The sequence below is a fragment of the Pogona vitticeps genome, chromosome 7 (genome assembly GCF_051106095.1).
Source record: "Pogona vitticeps strain Pit_001003342236 chromosome 7, PviZW2.1, whole genome shotgun sequence".
NCBI lineage: Eukaryota > Metazoa > Chordata > Lepidosauria > Squamata > Agamidae > Pogona > Pogona vitticeps.
Genome location: NC_135789.1, coordinates 19835764 through 19857014, shown reverse-complemented (window position 1 = coordinate 19857014; position 21251 = coordinate 19835764). Strand labels below are relative to the sequence as shown.

The window sequence follows — 21251 nt, the reverse complement described above, 5'->3', positions numbered from 1 at the left end:
TTTTTTTTTGCTTGACGACGATTTCACTCTACAGCAATTTTGCTGTAACGGATTATCGTCGTCAAGTAGGGCACCACTGTATTTAATTATTTGAACACAATTCTGAACGCTAATCCGACATCAGTCAAGAATCATTGCTGTACAACTTCTTTTTACACAGACACACATCCTAATACTGTTTTGTGTCGGCCTACATTGTGTCGGCCATTGTCTGGATAGTTCAGTGAACTGAGTACCCATGTACAGAGCCAGAGAGCAGGAGTTTGATTCCTCCCTGCGGCTCCTGAGAGAAGTGCCAGCCTGGGTGTAACTCTGGGCAAGCTACATGGGGCCAGAGGGAAGGGTGATGCAGCACTTCACAAGTACCACGCCGTTCCTGCTTTCCAAGAGACTGACAGGAGACCTAGCCACATGGGCATGATCCCTTTCAGAAAATGACACAGGTAGATATTACTTCCCTTTTTTTCATATCTGCGGGGTGTCATTTTAGAAACAATGGGGTACATTTCTCAGAAAATATGCAGGGAAGAATAAAAAAGGGGGGAGGCGGCAAAAAAGGCTGGTGTGCCTTCACTAAAAGCTCAGGGAGGACCTAAAAACTGAAAAAAGGACATGTACAGGAAGTGGAAAGAAGGCCAGGCCACCAAGGAGGAGTACAGACAAGTAGCAAGGAAATGCAGGGATGGTGTTAGGAGGGCAACAGCTGAGAATGAGCTGAGGTTAGCTAGAGACACTAAAAGCAATAAAAAAAAGCATTGTTCAGGTATGTGAGTAGCAAAAGACAAACCAAAGACATTGTGGCACAGCTCTCAGAACCGCCGTCTATTCTTTTCTTCAAATCATGGAAAATTGGTGAGGTGCCAGAAGATTGGAGGAGGGCTAATGTTGTCCCTATCTTTAAAAAGCATCGGGGTACCTTCCGGTTTAGAAGCAATGGGGTACATTTCTTAGAAAATAAACAGGCAACCCTTAATTTTCAGAGAGCTGGCACAGGCTTCACATGGACTGAGGCTTTATCTTCCCTCAAGGGAAAAAAACCAACAACATCTAATGACAATGGTTTCAGTCACCTTGATTCCAAGCTCTATATTTTCTCCACCATAAACATCCATTCCAGGATCAAGGAGGCCAATTTCTCCAAAGAACTTCCTGTTCACCACAAAAGAACAGCCTATCATAGCTGGAGTCCTAGAGTACGATGGACAAGACAAAGAAAAGGAGAAAAGGCATTAGCAAAAGACCAAAATAAAATAAAAACCAAATGAAGTTTGCTGATTATTTCATTTTCATTTCTGTGGGTTTGTGGTGTTTCTTAAGGAAGTTAAATCTGTTTTGCTAGGGGGGAAAACACTAAATGACATTTTTGCTGTATTTTCAAGGAGTTGGTGGAGCCATCAAAACCATTGATATTTTTTAAAAAAAGAAAGGAAAAAAGGGGGAAGAGCTTCACACTGCTTATTTTCCTTGCATCTCTCCTTTACAAGGCAGGGAGTGTGTTCTTCCTGTCACCTGAGACACTTTTTCCAGTGCCAGACCTAGTTAATCCCTCATGCTTCAGTAGTTTATTTGTCCCCCTGAAATTCAAAAAAGGCACAGGATGAACCCCACACACGACTAGGAACCAATGACTATAATAAGGGAAAATAAATCTATTTGGCTGGCTGAATTTATTTTGCTTATCTGTCTTTCTATTTGGTACAACACACATTATAAATTATGTTTTTTTCCCCAAAGCTGCAAATAACTTTCCAGTCACTTTGAGGTTTGCAAAATGCAAAAATACAGGCCTGAATCTCATCAGCAGCCCCACTGTGGCCCTCAAAATGTGTACAGCTCAATTCATGGACTAGCAGTTGGGTTCAAGCCATAATGTGATCAAGTGGAGGTCCAAGAAGTGGCAAATGTGGTCCCTCTTCCCTCCTCTGTCTATAAAAGATGCCACTGACATCAGACCACTCGGTGCTGCCTTCCAAAGCCACTCATTTTTGTAGCAATGTAAGTGGATGAGATGTAAAATTAATGAGTGTTAGCTATAACTTCAGCAGCAAAATGTTTCATAGTACCTCAAAGGTTTGGTTTTTTAAAAAATTATTTTATATAGGCTTTGGTGAACTGCTAATTTTCTTCATGCTAAGCTTCCATCAAACTTCAATAGAGTCTTCAGATTTCCAACATACTCAAAAGATTTCTTATGCTCTCATTCAAGCCCCGTTTAGTCAACTAATAATTGAAAACATGAGTGTGCAAAGAATACACATGATTTAAAAAGCAGCAACAACACACAGGAGTGTGGCTCAATCCAGTGTTGGTGAAGGTGGGGGTGGGTGGGAATAAAGGGAGAGCTTAGCCCCTCTGCTCCAGCTCCAGAAAGCAACAATAGACAGGCAGGCCCCATAAGGTTTGGGGCTAACTCACGACCCAGTGAACTCTGTATGTCTGCACTGCATCGCTTGAAGGGAATGGCGAGTCACAAGTTTGCAGCACATGTGCGTGAGCTGAGCTTTTCGGTCCGAGTCCCCTGTCTCAAGCAACTTGAGACTCCAGCTCGAGGCTGGGGACTTGGGACTCCGACACAAAGATTTGCCAACATCCCCGATCCCTTGTTAGACTACTATGCCAGCGCAACCGTGGGAACACAGATACTTAATGGTTGGCCCAAAAGTTTTTTGTCCATATAACCTCAGATGGAACACCACGGATTCAGGCAAGATAAATTCAGCCAGGGACTTGTGGTGGAGGAGGAAGACAGCTCTGGTGCCAGAAGCAAATGGATCCCTCTTCTACAGAGTTCTGGAATTCCCCACAATGCAGGAATTATTCGAGTCCATGATCCTGCCTACACCGTGGTCCAGATTCTTAGACGGGAGTGGCTCTCCAGGCATGTTTGGTGGAGACAGGGAATCCCGGGGCAGGGCCAACGGATGAGGGGTGGGGACTGTCCAGGGCCTGCTCCCTTGGAGCAGCCTTCTCTTTATTGATTTAAATTATATTTATCCCACCCTTCTCCTTAAAAAGAACCAAGGTGGTTTACATCATTAAAAGACAGTATTTAAAGCTAAAAAACAAAACACCCCTTCATGGATTGCTGCCTTGTCGTGGCGAGGGGGCTCGAGTAACTCAGTGAAGCTATGGGCTATGCCGTGCAGGGACACCCAAGATGGACAGGTCATAGTGGAGAGCTCTGACTAAATGCAATCCACCTGGACCAGGCAGTGGCAAGCCACTCCAGTATCTTTGCCAAGAAAGCCCCATGACCAGAAACAAAAGGCTAAAAGATATGACGCTGGAAGATGGGACCCTCAGGTCAAAAGGCGTTCAACATTCTACTGAGGAAGAGCGGAGAACAAGTACAGGTAGCTCCAGAGCTAATGAAGTGGTTGGGCCAAAGCCAAAAGGACGCTCAGCTGTGGACGTGCCTGGAAGTGAAAGGAAAGTCTGATGCTGCAAAGAAAAATACTGCATAGGAACCTGGAATGTAAGATCTATGAACCTTGGCAAGCTGGATGTGGTCAAACAGGAGATGGCAAGAATAAACATTGACATCCTGGGCATCAGTGAACTAAAATGGATGGGAATGGGAGAATTCAATTCAGATGAGTATCATATCTACTATTGTGGGCAAGAAGCCCATAGAAGGAATGGAGTAGCCCTCATAGTCAACAAAAGAGTGGGAAAAGCTGTAATGGGATATAATCTCAAAAATGATAGAATGATGTCAATACGAATCCAAGGCAGACCTTTCAACATCACAATAATACAAGTTTAAACTGAAGAGAGTAGGAAAAACCACTGGGCTAGTCAGGTATAATCTAAACCACATCCCTTATGAATACACAGTGGAAGTGAAGAACAGATTTATGGAACTCAATTTGGTGGACAGAGTGCCTGAAGAACTTTGGATAGACTAGAGGCTTGTAACATTGTACAGCAACAAAAACCATCCCCCAAAAAAAGAAATGCAAGAAAGCAAAGTGGCTGCCCAACGAGGCCTTACAAATAGCAGAGAAGAGAAGGGAAACAAAATGGAAGGGAGATAAGGAAAGTTACAGAAAATTGAATGCAGACTTCCAAGGAATAGCAAGGAGAGACAAGAGGGCCTTCTTAAATGAACAATGCAAAAAAAAAAAAAAATAGAGGAAAAGAATAGAAAAGGAAAAACCAGAGATCTGTTCAGGAAAATCAGAGATATTAAAAGAACATTTTGTGCAAAGATGAACATGATAAAGGACAAAAATGGTAGGGACCTCACAGAAGTAGAAGACATCAAGAAGAGGTGGCAAGAATACACAGAGGAACTATACCAGAAAGATTTGGATATCTTGGACAACCCAGATAATGTGATTGCTGACATCCTGGAGAGTGAAGTGGGCCTTAGAAAGCTTGTCTAACAACAAAGAAGGACAGTGACAAAGAATGCTCCAACTACCGTACAATTGCACTCATTCCCCACGCTAGCAAGGTTATGCTCAAAATCCTACAAGGTAGGCTTCAGCAGTATGTGGACTGAGAACTCCCAGAAGTACAAGCTGGATTTCGAAGGGGCAGAGGAACTAGGGACCAAATTGCTAATATGAGCTGGATTATGGAGAAAGCCAGAGAGTTCCAGAAAAACATCTACTTCTGCTTCATTGACTATGCAAAAGCCTCTGACTGTGTGGACCACAGCAAACTATGGCAAGTCCTTAAAGAAATGGGACTACCTGATCACCTTATCTACCTCCTGAGAAACCTATATGTGGAACAGGAAGCAACAGTTAGAACTGGATATGGAAACACTGATTGGTTCAAAATTGGAAAAGGTGTACGACAAGGCTGTACATTGTCCTCCTGCTTATTTAACTTATATGCAGAATACATCGTGCGAAAGACTGGACTGGAGGAATCCCAAACCGGAATTAAGATTGCCGGAAGAAATATCAACAACCTCTATGCAGATGATACCACTCTGATGGCAGAAAGTGGGGAGGAATTAGTAGGCATCCTTCAGTCTCGAGAGACTATGGTAACGTTCTCTGTAGGAAGGTCTTGGAACAGCGTCTAGTGTGGCTGAGAAAGCCAAATTGAGAGTGACAATCTCTTCCACATTTAAGACAAATACAATCTGTCCCCTGTCCAGCTCCCTGGTTTTGCTTGTTTCGGGACTGCCTCTTTGCCTCAGCCTGCTGTACAAGTGTCTCTTCAGATTGGGAGAGGCCATGATGCAACGCCTGCCTCCTCAGGCTGAACGCTCAGACACCAAGGTTTCCCATCTGTTGAGGTCCATTCCTAAGGCCTTCAGATCCCGCTTGCAGATCTCCTTGTATCACAACTGTGGTCTCCCTCTGGGGCGGCTTCCCTGCACCAATTCTCCATACAGGAGATCTTTTGGAATCCGACCATCAGCCATTCTCACGACGTGCCCAAGCCAATGTAGATGGCGCTGTTTCAGTAATGTATACATGCTAAAAATTCCAGCTTGTTCTAGGACTACTCTATTTGGAACTTTGTCCTGCCAGGTGATACCAAAAATGCGTCAGAGACAACACATATGAAAGGTGTTCAGTTTCCTCTCCTGCCGTGCACAGAGGATCCAGGACTCGCTGCAGTATAGGAGTGTGCTCAGGACACAGGCTTTATAGACCTGGATTTTGGTGTATGCCGTCAACTTCTTATTAAGCCATACTCTCTTTGTGAGTCTAGAGAACATGGTAGCTGCTTTCCCAACGCGTTTATCCAGCTTGACATCTAGGGAGAGAGTGTCAGAGATTGTTGAGCCAAGGTACACAAATTCATGAACAACCTCCAATTCTTGCGTGGAGATGGTAATAGAGGGAGGTGAGTCCATGCCCTGGCCCATGACTTGTGTTTTCTTCAGGCTGATAGTTAGTCCAAAGTTTTGGCAGGCCTTGCTAAAACGATTCAGGAGTTGTTGGAGGTCTTCAGCAGAGTGGGCAATAATGGCTGCATCATCGGCGAAGAGGAAGTCCCGCATGCATTTCAGCTGAACTTTGGTCTTTGCTTTCAATCTAGAGAGATTAAAGAGCTTTCCATCTAATCTAGTCCGGAGATAAATACCTTCTGTTGCAGTTCCAAAGGCCTGCTTTGGCATGACAGCCAAGAAGATCCCAAACAGGATTGGTGCGAGGACACTGCCTTGTTTTACTCCACTTCGGATGTCAAAGGGATCTGACGTTGAGCCATCAAAAACTACAGTGCCCTTCATATCCTCATGAAAGGACCTGATGATGTTAAGGAGTTGAGGTGGACATCCAGTCTTGGGAAGTATTTTAAAAAGGCCATCCCTGCTAACCAAGTCAAAGGCCTTTGTGAGATCTATGAAGACCACAAAGAGTGGCTGTTGTTGTTCCCTGCATTTCTCCTGCAACTGTCTGAGGAAAAATACCATGTTGGTAGTGGATCTATTAGCTCGAAATCCACACTGTGATTCTGGATAGACTCTGTCTGCAAGCACCTGGAGTCTTTTCAGCACAACACAGGCTAGAAGCTTCCCTACAACGCTGAGAAGAGAGATACCACGGTAGTTATTGCAGTCGCTCCTGTCACCTTTGTTCTTATACAATGTGATGATGTTTGCATCCTTCATGTCCTGTGGTACTCCACTTTCCCTCCAGCAAAGAGAAAAGACTTCTTATAGCTCGGTGGTGATGATCTCTTTACAGCACTTCAAAACTTCAACGAGGATGTTTGTGAGCAAAGCCAGTTTCCTAAGAAACTGTTCTGCCACGGGAGGAGGATTCTGAGTGAATGACTCCTTTACCAGGCAAAAACCGGGTCCAATAATTTTAACCTAGGGCAGTCCTTTCACTCATGCACCAAGTCTGACCTGATTCCCTTGCCAGAGGCAAAGGAATCCAAGGCCGCTTTTATTTCTGCTATAGTTGGTTCACTATACAGCTCTTCCAAGACAGGCAGGCACTCGATGTTATTTAATGCCTCTTCGGTTACTACATTCTCTCTGGAATATAGCTCAGAGTGGTGCTGTACCCAGCGTTCCATCTGCTGTGCTCGGTCCTGGATGATCACGCCTGTAGCAGACTTCAAGGGAGCACATTTCTTCTGTATTGGACCTGCTTGATACCGTCATACATTCCCTTGATGTTACCTGTGTCTGCTGTTATCTGTATCTGAGAGCAGAGCTGAAGCCAATAATCATTGGAACATCTCCTGCCAGTCTGTTGGACTTGGCTACGAGCAGCTCGAAGAGCCTGCAAGTTGTACTCACTAGGACAGGCTTTGTATGCTGCTAGAGCTCTCCTCTTATCCTCGATGGCTGGAATCAGCTCCTCTGAATGGGCTTCGAACCAGTCAGCCGTCTTTTTGGTCTTCTTGCCAAATGTGGACAAGGCAGTGTTATAAACAGTGTTCTTGAAATGTTCCCATCGTTCAGGTGCATTTGCATCAGCCAGGCCTGGAAGGGTTTCCTGCAGCGCTTGGGCAAATTCCTCCACTTTTTTTGATTGCGAATCTTGTTGATGTCAATACGTGGTCTTCCTTCCTTTTTAGCGTGATACAATCTCTTTGTTCGCAGTTTTACTCTACTACACACCAGGGAGTGATCAGTATCACAATCAGTACTCTGGTAACTGCGTGTGATCATAATACTAGGAAGGCTAGAACGTCTAGTGAGGATCAAATCATGCTGATCCAATGCTTTGATCTTGGATGTTTCCAGGAAACTCTGTGTTGAGACTTTGTATTAAAGAACGAGGAGGAATTAAGGAACCTTGTAATGAGGGTGAAAGAGGAAAGTGCCAAAAACTGGTCTGAAGCTCAACATAAAAAAAACTAAGATCATGGCCACTGGTCCCATCACCTCCTGGGAAATAGAAGGGGAAGATATGGAGGCAGTGACAGATTTCACTTTCTTGGGCTCCATGATCACTGCAGATGGTGACAGCAGCCACAAAATTAAAAGATGCCTGCTTCTTGGAAGGAAAGTGATGACAAACCTCGATAGCATCTTAAAAAGCAGAGACATCACCTTGCCAACAAAAATCCGGATAGTCAAAGCTATGGTTTTCCCTGTAGTGATGTACGGAAGTAAGAGCTGGACCATAAAGAAAGCTGACCGCCGAAGAATTAATGCTTTTGAATTGTGGTGTTGGAGGAGGCTTTTGAGAGTCCCTTGGACTGCAAGGAGAACAAACTATCCATTCTAAAGGAAATCAAGCCTTAGTGCTCACTGGAAGGACAGATCCTGAAGCTGAGGCTCCAATACTTTGTCCATCTCATGAGAAGATTCCCTGGAAAAGACGCTGATGTTGGGAAAGTGTGAAGGCAGGAGGAGAAGGGAATGACAGAGGATGAGATGGTTGGACAGTGTCATCGAAGCGACCAACATGAATTTAACCCAACTCTGGGAAGCAGTGGAAGACAGAAGGGCCTGGTGTGATCTGGTCCATGGGGTCACGAAGAGTCGGACGCAACTAAACGACAAAACAAAAAGGAAAAAGCTTAAAAAGAGTAAAGATAAAAATACTAAAAAAGACAAAGACCACTCTAAAAAAAGTAAACAAAAATGATAACAGAAAAACATTCAGAGCAGTTAAGGTGCAAAAAATCCATTAAAAAACCCCACTCAGGCAGCCAGTCACCGAGGGCCAGTCTTGCTTACTCTGGGAGAGAGTTCCAAAGTCTAGAAGCAGCCACAGGGAAGGTCCTGTCCCAAGGCCCCATCAAACGTACCTGTGGAGGTGGGGGGAATTGAGAGAAAGACCTCCCCCAATGAACCTGGTACCCGAGCAGGTTCCTAATAGGATGCACACTCATTAGGTAGCTTGGGCCCAAGCCCTTGAGGGCTTTATATGTTAAAACCAGCAGTTTGAGTTGTGCCTGGAAACAGATTGGCAGACGGCAGAGCTGCTGTAATGGGGTTTATGTGATCCCTGTGACCAGCCCCAGTCAGCAATCTGGCCACTGCGTTTTGGCTTTGCTGCACCTTTGGGGCATTGAACAAGGTCAGCCCCATCACAGCTAGATAGAAAAAAAAATTAACAAGTGGGGAATGCCAGGGCTTAGTCCTGGGCCCTGTGTTCTTCTACATTTTTATTAATGGCCTGGATCAGAAGGTGCAGGAAATGTTAATCAAATTTGAAGATGACACAAAATTGGATGGAATTGCTAATATCCTGGAAGCCAGAAACAGCCAAGAGGAGCTTCGAAGAGATCACATCAAACTCTTATGCTCTGGAAAGAAAACTCAGGGATTTGGGGGCTCAGATAGTTTTCTCATCCCTCCTACCCATACTTGGAAGAGGAACAGAAAGGGAAATACTCCAGGTAAATGACTGGCTATGAAGGTGGTGTTGAAGTGAGGGATTTTGTTTTTGGGACCAGGGGCTAAGCTTCCTGGAAGACGGACTGCTGGCAAGAGATGATTCACACCTCACAAGGCCTGGGAAGAATGTGTTTGGCCACAGCATGGAGAACATCATCAGGAGGGCTTTGAACTGAATGGGAAGTGAGAGGGAGACGCGAGCGGGGAGGTAAAAGTAGATTAAGCCTTACACACGATCAGAGAAACAGTTCTAATGGGGATCAATAATAACATTAATAGTAATATTTATAAAAATGTTCAAAGACAAACAGGCTACAAATCTCCGATGTTTATATACAAATGCCAGGAGTATGGGAAACAAAGAAGAAGAACTGGAAATTTTAGTTCAGGAGGGCAAATATGACTTGATAGAAATAACTGAAACTTGGAGGAATGACTCCAATATAGCAACTAAAAGATATAAATTGTTCAAAAAGAATGGAGGGAATAGAAAGGGAGATTGAGTATATCCCAAAAATAAGCATTCCTGCACAGAAAAACATGAGGAGAAGACTGGATATCCCACTGAGAGCATCTGGATCAATGTCGTTGGGGCAAAAAACAAAAGGAGCACAATAGTTGGAGTTTGCTAATGACCTCTCAATCCAGGAGAGGAAGCAGAAAAACAAATCTGTTGGGAGGGAAATTCTACCAAGTCTGGCCCTTCCAAGAAATTCCTGGTTTGTGTGGCTGATCATTTTCCTCTGCAAAAGGCGGAGAAAGAATCCAGAGGATTTGCTATCTGTGATGCAACTCTGTCTTTGAGACCTTTATTTTTTTTCTGGTTCCTCACAAAGACACAAGCTGCTTCAGAGGATCAGAGGCCAGAGGATCGCTTGAAGGCTGCCTGCAGAAACATCCGATCAACTAGCCCCGAGTTCTGACAGGATGAAAAGGCTTCCAGCAGTTCAAGGGACTGTTTTACTATATAAACAGCTCTCAGACAGCTGAAAATCCGTGGAAGCAACAAGTCAAACCTCTGGCTTGCATCCACGCTCCGGACAACCTTAAACCTTGTTCTCTGGACCCTTGGCTTTGTACTCTCACCCTGGACTACGTTGTGTGAGTTGGCTTTGGTATTTGGATATTGGCTTTGCATTCCCTGAATTCCTGACATAGGACTGGCTTATCAGACTCTGCTGTTGTAACCCCCGAGAATGTGACAGGCCCTGTTTTAGCTTTAGCAATTGGTGTGTTTTGTTTTTAAAGTTTATTCAAAGACTGAGTGGAAAAAAAGGATCTGTTAAAACTACCATCATAAGGTCTTCAGATTTTTAAATGCTGTTCCTTTTGATGGTTTGTACTGGACACAACCTGTTCTGAATATGATTAAAGCAGATTGGAAGATAAATACTTTTATGACATGCTGGCCAAAATGCTGTCGATGATTTATACTCGCGTAAGAGAAACGGCAGAAGTTGCTACAGAAAACTGCTGCTAATGAATGAGGTGCTCTTTGCATTCCTGGGCAAATACCCCCAGCCCCTGACCATCAGCCAGCCGTGGTTGGCTGCCAACTTTTGCATAATTCACCAGAGGCAAGGATAAATTGCCAACAGATTTCTGTCTGTCTGCTCTCCAGCTGCCCTCCCATACTCCCTCCCCAGTGGGACCTAACTTCTTTGCAGACCAGTAAAAAAAAAAATTTAAACAAAATTACGTCTGTCTTCACTCCCAGTATGAGTGTTTAACCATTTTAAAATAGGTATCTTAAAATGAACTCACCATTATTACATCTGCAACATGAAAACCTTACATATAAAATCCAGTAAACTGAGAAGGAAGTGTGCATACGGAATGTAGGGAAGGGGGGCAGGCATGTGCTAAAACAGATGAAAATGCTTTTGCACTGTGTGTCATGAAGTCTTACAGGAGAAATTCCCCAAAAGCTGGCTGCAAAGAACAGAGAAGGGTGGGAGTTCCCTCTTTGTGGAACTCCATCACCCCCCAGCTCCCGTGTTAGCATTCTAACCAACTGTGCACAAACTGGAGGATCCAGGGATGACTGCCTTTAAAGGCTGCAGCTGTAAATCTTTCGCCCCATTTCCTCATGTGTTTGATTTTTTTTTCAATTTTTAGTTTCATTTTTTTGGCTTTGAAGGAGCAAACTCTTTCCAATATCATCTGGAAGTGCAGTTTCAAAAGCGAGGACCAAGTCAAGTCAAGCCAACAATATGCTTTCCTAATCTTTTCCACATTCGTGAATTATGAGTCTGCTTTTCCAGCCTTTGGCAGAGAGCTGTTGTGACGAGGGCTCTAAGAGTGCTCCCGGGGTCCTATGCCCCTCCACACCAGAGGTATCCCCTTCACATTTTACTGGACTTCAGGGATGTAACTCACTTGGGTGAGAGAAATTTAGAAGGGCAGGCTTTGCAAGGCTAGGCCCCTGAGCTGGACAGAAGGTCAATTGGTTCATCTAAGAACAGCGTGCTGTCAAGTCCATTCTGGCTTATGGCAACCTTTTGGAGGGTTTTCCAGATAGGGAAGAGACAGAAGTGGTTCCCCTTTTCCTTCTTCCAGGAGCACCCTGAGACTGGGCAGCTTGCCCAAGGCCACCTAGGCTGGCTCTACTCACCAGAGTCACAGTGGGAAATTGAACTCTCAACCTTTGGTTCCACAGCTAGAGACCTAAACCACTGAGCTATCCGGCCAGCTCATCATCATAATGTGCTGTCAAGTCAACTTTATCCATTGTTTTCCAGGTAGAGACCACTCAGAAGTGGTTCCCCATTTCCTTCTTCTGGAATACTGTGCAGCAGGCCCAGGGCCACGCAGGCTGGCTCTTCTCCTAGGAGGCCCAGTGAGGAACTGAACTTCCAACCCCTGGCTCTGCCGCTATAGGTACCTAACTCACCGAGCTATTTAGCCAGCTATTAATATATAGAGAGGGAAAATATTAGTCACCACCCACAAGCCCAAATTCATATAAAATTCTATATGCTAATATATACGCAAAATTATAAATCATATTTATAATCAAAGCAATTACAATACATCACTAGATGGGGATGATGGTGACCGGGAGTGTCTGCTGTCCAGACGCTTGTCACTGAGGCTAATGGGGAGCTTCCAGGTCCCAACAAGGGCCTGACTTCCGTGGGTTTTTTTTTTTTAAAAAGCTTTTGAAGCAGCCTTTGGCTGAACATCCTTTCAAACAGTGAGTGCCTTAAGGGGGAATTGTGCTCTGGTCGCCCTTGGAAGAGAGCACGGCCGAATAAGGCGCATCACCTCCCTCCACAAGACAGCTAGAAGCCAGACAGCTGAAAGGCTGAATGTCACAAAACAACACAGCTTTGCCCATATTCATCTCTGGACCTGCTCTTGTGTCCCGTCTGTAGTGGATGATGACACGGGGGTGGTTGCATCCTCATAGCTGCCCCCCCCTTTTTTGTTTGCCTCTGAACGGTGTTCTGAACGGGCTTTGACTGAAGGAGCCTCAGCCAGAGGAAGAGTGGGAGAAGATGATTGATGGTGCCAACTGAACCACGCTATCCTGCAGGAATGTCCTGAGGGGGATAGTCTAAACCCACATTGTCCAGGCAGAGGTTGTTCTGAGGTGTGGAAATGAGTGCTTGACTCTGGATCAAGAAACGACAGCCTGAGTTTATCATCTGTTTCTTCGCTATATCACCCTCCCTGATAAAAGGGGAAGTCCTAAATGGTAAAGCATATATTTGGCATGAAGGAAGAGGACCGGCGTGAGGCAAGGAACTCTGGCTCTGGCCACATATAGTTGTGCAACTCAGGATTTAGATATGTGTATATATATAGAAGAATGTCTGAGATGGATTGTCTGCCTAATAGAGCCTTGGAACCAATTCTGTCCAGCGTTTGTTAGCCAGTGGGTGTTTGACGGGGTGAACTGCCAGATGGAAGATGAACTGGCAGACACGCCGAGGCTTATTCTGCTTCTCCTGTTGGTCTGCGAGCAGGAGCCCTGTTTTACTTTATTCTGCTCTCATTATTTCAAAGTCTATGAAGTGACTTCCAGATGGTCTAGCCAGAGTCTCGTCCTTGAAGAGGGAGACGCTCTTCCGCCTTCCTCCATTTGGCCAGGTGTGTTGTTTTCATTCTCCGCAGGTCTCGCCTCCCCTCTTTGGGTTTAAGATTTAGCCCTTGAGAGGTGTGCAGAAAACCCGTCCTCCATCTCAGCCACTGACTAGGGGGTTGATGTCCATGGGGTGGGCGGGTTTGGTGCCGTGTTCCCTCATTTGCTGGCACCTCTCTGGAGGGGCAACTGACAGGTCTGATATGTACCAGGTCTGACCAAAGTCCATGTGGTCCCTTCAGACTGAAAGCAAAGAGTGCTTTCTTCTAAAACTAACCAAATTCAAACTCTGACACTGACGATAAGTAGGTTTAAGCAGTGCAATATGTCCCCCCCCCCCCCAGTTTTCAAATGTGTGCAGTTTTGAACAGGTCCATCCGCTGCTTTCTTTCAACAGAAGAATTCTGGAATGTACATTATGGACTGCAATTCTTGTGGCAGGGACAGAAATCAGAGTGCTCACACATTCCTGACTGGCAAAACAATACCTTCCCCGCTGTATGTCACTCTGAATTCCTATCATGTCTCAGCATTTTGGATCCTATTCGAAGAGCTTACAATACTGCCAATGATAAGCTAGGTCATATGGCACGTCCTTGTGACTTTCTCTTTACTAAGAAATCTGAACAAAGCCGCTCCAGAGGAACGTAAGAGCATAAGACGAGCCCTGCTGGGTCAGGCCAAGGGCCCCTCTGGTCCAGCCTCCTGTATCTCCCAGGGGCCCCACCAGATGCCTCTGGGAGCCCACGAGAGACCTGCCTCCTCGTTCCCCCCTCCCCTGCATCTGGCATTTTGGAAGTCAAGAGAGAAAGCTGAAGAGGCATGTCGCACAGCTGGCCCTCCATTCCTTATCCAGAGTTGGTGATCATTGGGGTCTCTCCCAGCAGCCAGTTGTCCCCTAAAGAACATACTGGGGACAATGGTCTAAGGAAAATTTGTTATAAAAAGAGGTAAAGAAACAAAATGCTGGTAAAGTCTTAATAGATTTTCAGCTTTCTTGGCTTGTCTCCTTCGGCACCTTTAGCTGCACCATCAAAGCCTGGCTAAGGCACAATCTAATGTGATTAATGTACAATTTAGTAGGGAATTCACATTGGTAATTTGGTACAGGCACCATTAAGGAAGCCAATTCACTATTCATGTTCCATTTAATCATCCTTCAGCTTTCACTGCAATGCCTCTCTCCAGTTCTACTACTCACCTGATTGGCAAGGAAGGGTCTCCGGCATCCCACCAGTCTTTGGGCGGGCTTATATACATGCACCAGAGCTCCCAGCTGTATCCGTGGGCTGAATTTTCATAGCGCTGAACCTCAAAGGTGTCTTGCTTGATATTGTCAATGGAAGGAAGGATGACCCTTTTCCGGTTTTCCTGGATTCGTGAGAGAACAGGCTCAGCCCTGAAAGGGAAACGGAAAGCAAAACAGTGAACCTTAACGGGCATCAACCTAGCAACCCTGTTAAAGCCAAATGGCAACAGAGAAAGCTAAGCAAAAGAACAGCTTTCAGAGGAGCATGGTGCTACGTCCTGACAATTTAGAGTGGCACAGGCAAGCTCTGCAGGTTCAGCGGGCTCAGCCACCCGCCATAAAAAGAAAAATACCCCAAATCTCCCTGCTATGTCCAAAGAAGGCCTCGCACTAGAAGAAGAGATTCCTGGATTCTGGGAAGCAGAAGCTTCAAGCATCACAATGCTTTAACCAGCTTTTAATAATAATAATAATAATAATAATAATAATAATAATAATAATAATAATAATAATAATAATAATAGTAGTAGTAGTAGTAGTAGTAGTAGTAGTAGTAGTAGTAGTAGTTGTTGTTGTTGTTATTCCAGTAGCCTAGTATTGGGTATGTTAACAGTTTCAGAAGAGGTAGTTGCATTGGTCTGCCCTAGTACATCAGTCAAAAACGAAGTGAAAATGAAAATGAAAATAACTCTTACGTCGGATGAAGTGGAGGTGTCCAACAAAGCTCACAGTAGAATATCACAGGATTTTAAAAAATATTAAATACATACATTCACATATACATTCTTATATTTTATGTCCTCCTTCCCTCCTACCCTCCCATTCCCATTCCCATTCCCATGGCAAAGTCGTATCAAAAATCTCATAAATGTTTTCAGGAAAAATTATAAGTATCATCAGAGTATATTACAATGACCAATAGTTTTTGTATACCTCAGGAAGTCCCTTATTATCATATAAACAATAAAAGGATGCCAGTCAGTTGCAAAAGAGTCAAAGTGTTTTATCCCTTTAACTATATGCAATTTGGTGGTTATTTTTTCTTGCAGTGCTCCCTGCTGTATACTCTTGCATACCCTGCTGCAATTGCAACTCCCTGCATGTTTCGTCTTGCTGCTGTCAAAAGATGGCCTATTAAAGTTTTGTATGAAATGGATTCATTTTTCCCCTGAAAAAAGAGTAAGAAGTGCCAATTCTGGAGATCTGTTAATCGACTGGTTTGTAATTTTATTTATTTCATTAAACATTTCTTCCCTACATTGGTCTACCTTTTCGCAATACCACCAAAGGTGTTGAAAAGACTCCTTATGCTTACAGTCTCTCCAACACATTGGTGACATTGCAGGGTTAATAATGTGCGAGAGCCAAAGTGGGGGTCAAATGCCATTTTTGGAGTGTTTTCAATGCTATCTCCCTGGCTGTGATAGAAACACCTTTGTATTGGAATTCTGTAAACATTTCTGACCATTTCTCCTATCAATTTTAATATTCCAATCATGTTCCCAAATCTCCCACAACCCCATTGATGACCCTTGATCTACCTTAATGAGCAACAAATAAAGTGTCGATACTGCTCCTTTATTTGTTTCAGCTAGGGAGATGAGAAGATTTTCAAAGGGAGTGAGGCACCTTGTGGCCTGTTTCACAGTGTTGGCCTGTCTAATAAAATTACTTATTTGATACCAGGTTAGCCATGATATGCCCCACTCTGTGAAATGGTCCCTCCAAAAATCCCTAGAAAGAGGTTGTTGATCGGTATAAAACTCCATTAACCTAATAAGACCAATATTTTCAAAAACTCTGGAAGTTAAATACCTCATCACTTGTGAGAGACCTGGATGACAATATATTGACATTAAAGGGGAGATATCTGGTAGGAACTTTTCCTTTCTTTTCTTCCATAATTGCATTGCAGGATATAGAGTACTATGAGCATTTTGGAGCTGATGTTTCAAATCCTTTTTCACACAAAGTATTTTTCCTAGCTCAGATATACCCAGTACTCGTAATTCCATTTCTATTTGCAGCCAAGAGGTTTGGCCCGATCCTATGTTTAGCTGCATCATAATACCCCAACCTCCTTTAGTAATGGGACGGTAACGAAGAAATTTTGTTATCCTGGGGTTTTTCCTATTAAAGATAAATGTTTCAATTCCTTTCTGCCACATCTTGAAAGTGGCATCTTGAATTTTTAAAGGCAAGACGTAAAAAAAAGAGATATGTAAACTGGGGTAAAATCATAATCTTAACTGAGGCAATCCGATTTGATAGCGATATGTTATATTTTCCCCAGTTTTTCATTTCTAATTTGGATTGCTTCCAAATATCTACATAGTTGAGTTTGAGAAGCTTGGTAGAACTTTTAGCTATGAAGACACCTAAATATTTAAACCCTTTATTTGTGAATGGGACTTTCAACCTTTGTGATATTGAAATTTGCTCTTGGGGCAGGGTACAGTAGCGCCTTGACTTACGAACGCCTTGACCTATGAACATTTTGAGTTACGAACAGCTGCGTTTCCATGCTGTGAAGGGTCTCAGGGGGGTGTTTATATTTTGGTTTCCCCCATTTCTGGTGTGGGGGTTGGTTCCTTTTTGAAGTGTTTTTCCCATTCCTGATGGGTCTTGGGGAAATTATTTTTGGGTCCTCCCCATTTCCAATGGGTCTTGGGGGTTTGGTTGCTTTTTTGGGGGTTTTCCCCAATTTTCAATGTGTCTTGCATGCTTTTTGCTTTGTTCTCTTTGCATTTCTGATCTGCTCCGTTTGCTTTTGCAATGGTTCCTGCATGCTTCCCTTGCTTTTTCCTTAGATTTCCGTGCATTTCTGATCTGCTCCATTTGTTCTCTGTGCTTTTGCAATGGTTCATGCATGCTTCCCTTGTTTTTTGCTTCGCTCTCTTTGTATTTCTAATCTGCTCCATTTATTTTCTGTGCTTTTGCAATGGTTCTTGCATGCTTCCCTTGCAAATCAGAAAAGTTTTTGCAAGGGTCTGTGCTGGATTGGTTTAAAATGTGTTGGTGTAAAATGTGTGGGTTTAAAATGTGTTGGTTTAGCATGTGTTTTAGACTCCAAACTCTCTCCGTCCCCCATTGTCTTCTCTCTGTGTGTCTCCCTCCTTTCCTGCACTTTTTAAAACCTAAGTCATCTTAGGTTAAAAAAAGTTTCTCCCCCTAGTGGTAGAGGATGGACTTACAAGCCGTGCCTTGACATAAGAACAAAAACAGCCGGAATGGATTAATCAGGTTTCAGTGCATTCCTATGGGAAAGGCTGCTTTGACTTATAAACGTTTTGACTTACGAACACCATTTCATTACGGATTAAGCTTGTAAGTCAAGGCACCACTGTATATTGAAGCACATTAAATCAGTTTTCTTAAAATTCACTTTGAAGTCCTGCAGTCTCAAAAAAAAATTCTAATTCGTTTAGTATATGAGGGGTTACTTTTACAGGATTCCTCAGCATCAATATAACATCATCAGCATATAAGCTGATAACATGAGTTGAATTCTTAATAGGTATCCCCTGAATGTTCTCATTTGCCCTTATACGTGAGGCTAAAAATTCAATCACCATATTAAATAGGTGACAAAGGGCACCCTTCTTTAGTCCCTCTCCCAACATAAAATTCTTTACAGTCCTGATCATTTATCCGGAGCCTTGAACGTTTAGGAGAATAAACTGCATGTAATATTGGTGTAAATTTGGGGCCACATTTATAAAATTGCAAAGAGTTACGTAAAAATTTCCAACTAACACAATCAAAGGCCTTATAGAAATCTAAAGCCAGTAATGCTAGTGGAGATTGACTGATTTATTACTATAATTTATTACTCCAAATAATAAGGTCTGCAATATATATTTTTGGAATAAAGACAAATTGATCTTCATGTATCATTTGTCCAAGATACCCCTTAAGACGTTTTGCTAAAACTGAAGCAAATAGTTTCTAATCTGTGTCAAGAAGTGAAATTGACCTGTAAGACTCCATCGACATGGTGCCCTTTTTTGTGGCTTTAGTAATACGGCCTCTCTGGATTGGGTCCAAGGCTGTGGAAGTTCTGCCCTCTCCAGGACGGCCTTGAAAACCCTTTGCAGATGAGGTGCCCGAAAGTCACTAGAAGGAACCAATCTATCCACCAGGTCCTGAGACCTTGTTGGGTTTAATGTCTTTAATAGCTTCCATCACCTCTTCTAGAGTGATTTCATTTTCCAAATTTTTCCTACTTTCTTCATCTAGGGGTTTCACCTTTGGAAATACCTGGTACTGATTAACGTCATTAAGAGTTAGAAGAGTTAGAAGAGGGATCAGAATATAGGCATTCATAAAAGTCTGTAAAAGCTTCCAGAATCTTTTGCAGATCTAGACACCTTTCTCCATTCTTCTTTATTATACCAGTGATTCTAGTTTTTCTCTTCCTTGTTTGTAACCTATTTGCCAAGAGTTTTGACCCTTTTCTGTCAAATTCATAATACTTTTGTTGAAGGTGCAACATCCCTATCCTAGTTCTATTAATACATACTGCTTTTAATTCTGCCCTTTCCTATCTAGGATTAACCTCAGTTGTTGTGAACCACTCTCCTTATGTTTTACCATTAAGGAAGTTATCTCTCTAAATGGCTTAATTTTTCTTTTCTCCTTCTTTTCATGTTTTACAATTCTTTCATATAAATGCCATGGAGCTCCCCATCTGGTGATACTGGAGATTGAGGGATTATCTTCAAAGTAAAATTTTTAGCCTTTACGGATATTATGCTCATGTACTGGAGATGTTAACAATGATGAATTGAATCTCCATATTCTGTCTTCCCTTTGTTGTTTACATAGATTCAAAGTCACTTTTAAAGGTGCGAGATCTGTCACTCTGATCATTCCTATTTTAGTTTCAATTACGTTATGCAACAAACCTTTTGTAACAAAAAATTTATCTAACCGAGAAAAAACTCCATGTGCCGCAGAACTGTAGGTGTGGCTGTTATCTCCTGGATTAAATTTTTTACTAAACGTTACGTAAATCATATAAATAGCTGTGATATTTTAAAGTTATATTTTCTATGCCGATTATCCCTTTGTGAGATTAACCCCTGTGAAGGCTTTGAATTGTAACTCGAGGATCTAAACCCTGCATGTTCCAATTCGGGTCCCCTCCTATTATAACATCTTTATCAGTGAATTTTCTTATCTTCCTAAATACCTTATGAAGAAAAGGGAGTTAATCTGTGCTGGGAGCATAAAGTGTAGCTAAGGCAAGTGACTTAGTTCCATTAAAAGTGCCACAACGTTTTTGTCTTCGTTTTTAATTTTTCCCTTCTTTCTGCTAGTTAAGATCATTTGAGAGATGGACAGGGATACATGGCATATCCCGCGGTGCCATTTTAGTACTAGGAAAAAAACCCCACATTTTTCTGGCACTTTAAATTGCTCTCAATTACAGTGCTCCAGATATCACTGGAAGTTTATGTATTGACATTTCTATTTTACTTGTCACTGAATTTTATGTCATTTTATTTCTTGTTCTCAACTACCCTCATTTTTTTTACAGTGTGGCCATATAAATACTGAAAGTAAGTAACTTTAGTAAATAAGTGGCAAAATTGATTTCCACACTTAGCCATGAAAACAAGGTTGAAAAGATTTAGTGTTGTACAAGAGTAGCTTCTGTCTGCTTGTTGTCGTGAAAAGCACCATGGAGTTGTAAACCTATTTTTCTTTAGTGTTCAGTACAGTGGTCACTGTCTCTTTCTGTGTATTTGTTCTACAAATAACATATTTTCTGAAGAATATTTCGAAGCCTTGTGGTGCAGTGGTTCAGCTGTAGTGCTGCAGTCAAGATTCTGCTCACGCCCTGGAGTTCAGTCCCAACAGACTCAGGGAGCTGGCCCGAGGATGACTCAGTTTTCCATCTTTCTGAGTTTGGTAAATCGATGGCCCAGCTCATTGGGGGAGGGGGGCAATGTGTATCCTGAAAAATTTTAAATTGGCCAAAGAGTACTTTAAATACTGTGGGGCAATATATAAGCAGCACATTTTGCTTGTTCTTACTCAGCGCAGTGTAGCAGATAGAGAGGTGAATCGGGGCTTGGGAGGCCTGAGTTCAAATCCCCACTCTGCCATGGAAGCTCAGTGGGGGTGCAGAACTGATAAAACTGCTCCTCAAATATCACACTTACCTTGAAAGCCCTACTAGGATCACTATAAGTCAGTTCCGAACTTGACAGCCCATTTAAAAAACCCAACTATTTGTATACAACACTTACCAACTTTAGCATTTCAAATAATAAATTGTATCACTTTGTCCTGTTTTAAATTTGGTAACTGATTGGCTTGCTCAGTGCTTTAGGCATCTGGCTAAAGAGCCAGAGACAGGGAGTTTGATTCTCCACTCCTATCCCTCCTGGGAGAGGCGCCAGCCTGGGTGGCCTTGGGCCAGCTGCACGGTGGTCTCAGGGGCATCCCTGAAAGAAGGGAAGGGGGAACCACTTCTGAGCGCTCTCTACCTAGAAAACCCTGGAAAGGGTTGCCTTAACCTGGAGCTGACTTGACAGCATGCAGTTGTTTCTTGCTTTCTCTGCTTTTAGCACCATATGAACCCCTTCCATGCTCTATTCCAAAACTCATACCTCTGTTTTAATAGGAAC

General features: G+C 43.1%; 2 protein-coding genes across 4 annotated transcripts in view; one reads left to right on the top strand and one right to left on the bottom strand.

Annotated features, from left to right (window-relative positions):
* Positions 1-21251, bottom strand: part of GALNT17 (polypeptide N-acetylgalactosaminyltransferase 17) — a 174387-nt gene that overhangs the window by 51223 nt on the left and 101913 nt on the right. For 2 of the 3 annotated variants that reach the window (XM_072978222.2, XM_072978221.2), the window contains exons 5-6: positions 14566-14763; positions 1071-1188 (exon numbers count right to left, since the gene is read on the bottom strand). In XM_072978222.2, the coding sequence (XP_072834323.1) occupies positions 1071-1188; positions 14566-14763 (316 nt within the window). The remainder of the gene's footprint in view (positions 1-1070; positions 1189-14565; positions 14764-21251) is intronic. The other variant, XM_078378905.1, reaches the window with a different exon arrangement.
* The window catches only part of LOC144583991 (uncharacterized), a 484560-nt gene that overhangs the window by 408360 nt on the left and 54949 nt on the right, over positions 1-21251 (top strand). The window lies entirely within an intron of this gene.